This window comes from Solanum dulcamara, chromosome 9, assembly GCF_947179165.1.
Source record: "Solanum dulcamara chromosome 9, daSolDulc1.2, whole genome shotgun sequence".
Classification (NCBI taxonomy): domain Eukaryota; kingdom Viridiplantae; phylum Streptophyta; class Magnoliopsida; order Solanales; family Solanaceae; genus Solanum; species Solanum dulcamara.
The window spans coordinates 2,548,212-2,552,843 of record NC_077245.1 but is presented as its reverse complement, the minus strand read 5'-3'; the positions used below and the strand labels follow the sequence as shown (position 1 = coordinate 2,552,843).

The window sequence follows — 4,632 nt, the reverse complement described above, 5'->3', positions numbered from 1 at the left end:
TCTAATTTTCGTTTTTTAAATGTTATAATCATAAGAAATTTTAATCTCAAATCTAAACTTAATCATACTCTATATAAAGAAGAAAACTCTTTTAATGATGAAGATATATATTCATATAATATCTTTTGTCATGTAGTATATTAAAGTATCAAAATATTTAGTCAAAATCTCTAGACCTATTAGCATGTAATCTTAGAGATTTTATTTCTATGAAAAATGATTAATTATTAAAATATTACTAAAAAGGAAGGTAGTGATACAAAGAGTATACTACCTATTATAAAGACGGTTATTATTATTACACATAAAAAGTTATCATAAAGTGATAAAATATAATAGATAAAATTAGTTCTAAAAAACAACTCATTTGTCATAATGAAATGTATGACTTTGGTAGTAACAAAATATATATTTGTACAACCTGTCGATAAGGAATTTAGTATGTCAATAAAATTAATGACAAAATCACGAGATGCTCCGTTTTTATTTTTATGTATATATTAATATTATTAAAATTAATTAAGTGATCAAATGTTTCATCCCCTCTGTCCATAGGAAGCACCTTGGCTGTCCTGAAAATTAAAAAAAGAAAGTATTACTAATAACAGCCCTACAATGTATAACATAACACAATTTTAATTTATATGATAATACAAGCAATCAAACAAGATCACTCAAATCACATTATCTTTTTGTTCTATCTTTAGCCCACTTTATTCATTATATATATAAAATTTGCAATTTGGAAATTTTATAAAGTTTTGATTTCGATACACATTAATTTAATTAATTTAGATTTGTATTTATATATGACAAAATGAAAAAAAGTTCTTTATTTTAAAATTCGAATATTAGTCTTTCAAGTAAAACCGAATGTATTGCATTTATTCAGTTTTATCATAACTTGAATAGCACGAGTCAAAAATAATTCACGCTTCTCCGTCTATTAGATCCCATCAAAACTCGAATATGGCGAGTCGAGAGTAGCTCAAGCACCTCCACCTTATAGACGGAGGTTTGATCATCTATATCCACGCATCATTAATTAATCTAAGATTCAAGATCAAATTTAAATTTTGAGTCAAATTAACTTACTCTCTCTGTCTCTCATTTAAGTGTGCGACAAAAAATTAATCTAAATGCTAATTATTTAGTAATATCTTAACTACCCAAACAATTTGAATAGTTACTTCTTTATCCAACGTGATATGTGAATTTATGAGAAAGATAAAGCTTCACCTTTTATAGAAAGATCTTTATTATTGAGACGGATTCAATATGAATTGAAGGAAGGAGAAAAAAAAAGATTTATTATTGCCTGCTAGAATTTTTGAATTAAAATATAAATGAAGTTCCTCTCCGATTTCTAGATCCAAATATCTTTAGATAATAGTCTCTTAATTGAATTTTCTTCTTATTTACTCCACATAAATTTTAACTTTTGGATATATGATTTTTTAAAAAAAATTAAAATGTACTTTTGGATAGTTCTTAATAAAATTATGTGGAGAATGATAGAAAATGACTAGTCGAAAATGGATGTTGAGTTATACTATTATAAAAGCACAGCGTTTTTACGTATAATGGAATCTTTCTGCAAATTGCAATTTCCAAAAAGTCAGCTTCAGTGGTAGTAGAGAGAAGAAGAAGAGTGAGAGAAGTCTTCCCCAATTTATCCTCTCTCTCTTTCACCGCCGCCATGGACGGAGCCGCCGGCACTCAAGTCAACACCGTGAACGGCGGCGGCGGTGGTGGTGGTGATGAGACAGTCGGAGTTCAGATCCAGCAGAGTCGGAGGTTACCGGATTTCCTTCAGAGTGTAAACTTGAAGTACGTTAAACTAGGTTACCATTACTTGATCTCTCATTTGTTGACTCTATGTTTGATTCCTGTGATGGCTGTGATTTTAATTGAAGTTTCACAAATGAATCCTGATGATATTCGTCAGTTATGGCAACACTTGAAGTATAATCTAGTCTCTGTTATTATTTGTTCCGCCGTTTTGGTTTTCGGATCCACGGTTTACATCATGACTCGGCCGAGGCCGGTTTATTTGGTTGATTACTCTTGTTATAAAGCTCCTGAGCATCTCAAGGCTCCGTATGAACGGTTCATGCAGCATTCGCGGCTCACAGGTGATTTTGATGAGTCTTCGCTTGAGTTTCAGAGGAAGATTCTGGAACGTTCTGGCCTCGGGGATGATACTTATGTCCCTGAAGCTATGCATCAGCTTCCCCCGCAGCCTTCTATGGAGGCTGCGAGGGAAGAGGCTGAGCAAGTCATGTTTGGTGCCCTGGACAAATTGTTTGCTAATACATCTGTGAAACCTAAGAAAATAGGTGTTCTTGTTGTGAATTGTAGTTTGTTCAATCCGACTCCATCGCTTTCAGCTATGATTGTGAACAAGTATAAGTTGAGAGGTAATATAAGGAGTTTTAACCTGGGAGGTATGGGTTGTAGTGCTGGTGTAATAGCGGTTGATCTTGCTAAGGACATGTTGCAAGTGCACAGAAATACCTATGCCGTTGTTGTTAGTACTGAGAATATTACTCAGAATTGGTATTTTGGGAATAAGAAGTCCATGCTGATACCAAATTGTTTGTTTAGAGTCGGGGGTTCTGCTGTTTTGCTGTCTAACAAGTCCGTGGATAGAAGAAGGGCGAAATATAAGCTTGTTCATGTTGTTAGGACGCATCGCGGGGCTGATGATAAGGCATTTCGTTGTGTTTACCAAGAACAAGATGATGCTGGAAAAACTGGGGTCTCTTTGTCAAAAGATCTCATGGCAATCGCTGGTGGAGCGCTTAAGACGAATATCACTACCTTGGGTCCTCTTGTTCTACCCATCAGCGAGCAACTTCTGTTCTTTGGTACTCTGATAATTAAGAAAATATTCAATAAGCATATGAAGCCTTATATTCCAGATTTCAAGTTGGCCTTTGATCATTTCTGCATACACGCTGGTGGAAGGGCTGTTATTGACGAGCTGGAGAAGAATTTACAGCTGACACAGGTTCACGTTGAGGCATCTCGAATGACACTGCATCGCTTTGGAAATACTTCATCCAGCTCCATCTGGTATGAACTGGCGTATATAGAGGCCAAAGGAAGAATGAGGAAAGGTAACAAAGTTTGGCAGATTGCATTTGGAAGCGGTTTTAAATGTAACAGTGCTGTTTGGCAGGCACTACGAAATGTAAAGCCTTCTTCCAATGATCCTTGGGGGGATTGTATCGATAGGTATCCTGTAAAAGTAGTATCATAAAAATGGCAGCCCGGTGCACTGAAGCTGCTGCTATGCGCGGGATCCGGGTAAGGGCCTGAAAAGTAGTATCATAACATCTTGGAAATCATGATTAGGCAAGTCCAATGTTATCTGTAGCTGCTTCAGTGTCCAACGGCCTCTTAAGCTGAGTGATGCTCTGCTTCCATTTTTTTTCCTTTTCTCTTTTCTATTCATGAATCAAGTATCTTTTTTCCTTTTCTTGGTTTAGGGCCTTATGCTAATTTGTGCTGTACCATTTCAATCTATTACTCCTATGACTTCATATATGTAGCAATTTCTATTTTAATTGTAGTTATCTTCCCGATAAACATCTGTTCACACTGAATTTATGAGTAGTGGATTCAAGTTACTAATGGACCTCTGTTATTTCTCACTGGCAGCCAAATTCCATAAATGGCATGTCCATCAATTTCTATTTGTTTATATCTATTTTGTATACTTGATCATCCTCAAGAGTTCAGTCTAGTAAGTCCTAAGAGAGAGTCCTTTTTATCTTTTGTTGGCCTTAGGTGAGACATAAGGTTTGTCATTAACATGACAATGAAGTGCTAACGATTTCTCAGTATTGCCTGGTTCTGGAAATTGTGTTAGTAATACTGTCAACCTGCTCTGGTGTAATTAAGGGAGATAGTCTGTATTTGGACTGCCAGTGACTGCGTATTTAGGACTGTCTGTACTTTGAAAGATGTGCAAATAACAGTTACATTTAACGTGAGATGTTTTCTTCACCTTTTTGTTCGTTTAATTTTGGACCTCGCATCTAGGCTTGCTTGATGTTCATTTGTTGTCCAGTATAGTTGGGCAGGGAGAACCTCATTTGGCTGCAAAGATGATGTTTCAAATCTGCATGTGGAAAGATTCGACTATGAAATGCACTAGGCGGGGGATGCCTGTGTAATGTGTGGATGGATTGTAACCATTGTTGTAAAATTGAGATTCCTTGCTTAATGAGGCAGCAGCAACAGACACAAGTTGATTCATCCAAGTTTCTTTGCGTGAAGGAACCTTCTATGTTATTTCCCGAGAAGTTTCTGGGTTAGTGCAATTGATTTATATATGTATCATTAGCATTACGAAAACTTGTATTTGTTTTTAACTTGAGGAAATTGCAAGTTTATGCACTCCTCAATCAAAACAAAAGAAATTACATAATTCTTTCTTCTCCTGTTATTTTCACCCACTTCAACGAATAGAATACAATAGAATAGCATGAGTAACTCTTAACCTACCCTCCTTTAATTTCTGTGGCTGATGTTATAGAAGAATGTGAAAGGCCCAAAATTGGCTTTCTGTTTCCTAAAAGGACAAAAAATTTATGGTGGTGTTTCTCTGTCCAGGCATTATTC

The 4,632-nt window shown here is 35.4% G+C and overlaps 1 protein-coding gene across 1 annotated transcript; it reads left to right on the top strand.

Annotated features, from left to right (window-relative positions):
• The first annotated feature begins 1,567 nt into the window (after positions 1 to 1,567).
• On the top strand, positions 1,568 to 3,577 carry LOC129904689 (3-ketoacyl-CoA synthase 4). The gene has a single exon (XM_055980267.1). It carries the CDS (start codon positions 1,700 to 1,702, stop codon positions 3,263 to 3,265), a length of 1,566 nt encoding a protein of 521 aa, XP_055836242.1. The 5' UTR covers positions 1,568 to 1,699; the 3' UTR covers positions 3,266 to 3,577.
• The last annotated feature ends 1,055 nt before the right edge of the window (positions 3,578 to 4,632 follow it).

Excerpts from the sequence above, each read along its gene's own strand:
- LOC129904689 (XM_055980267.1), top strand. The coding sequence starts at position 1,700 with ATGGACGGAGCCGCCGGCACTCAAGTCAACACCGTGAACGGCGGCGGC.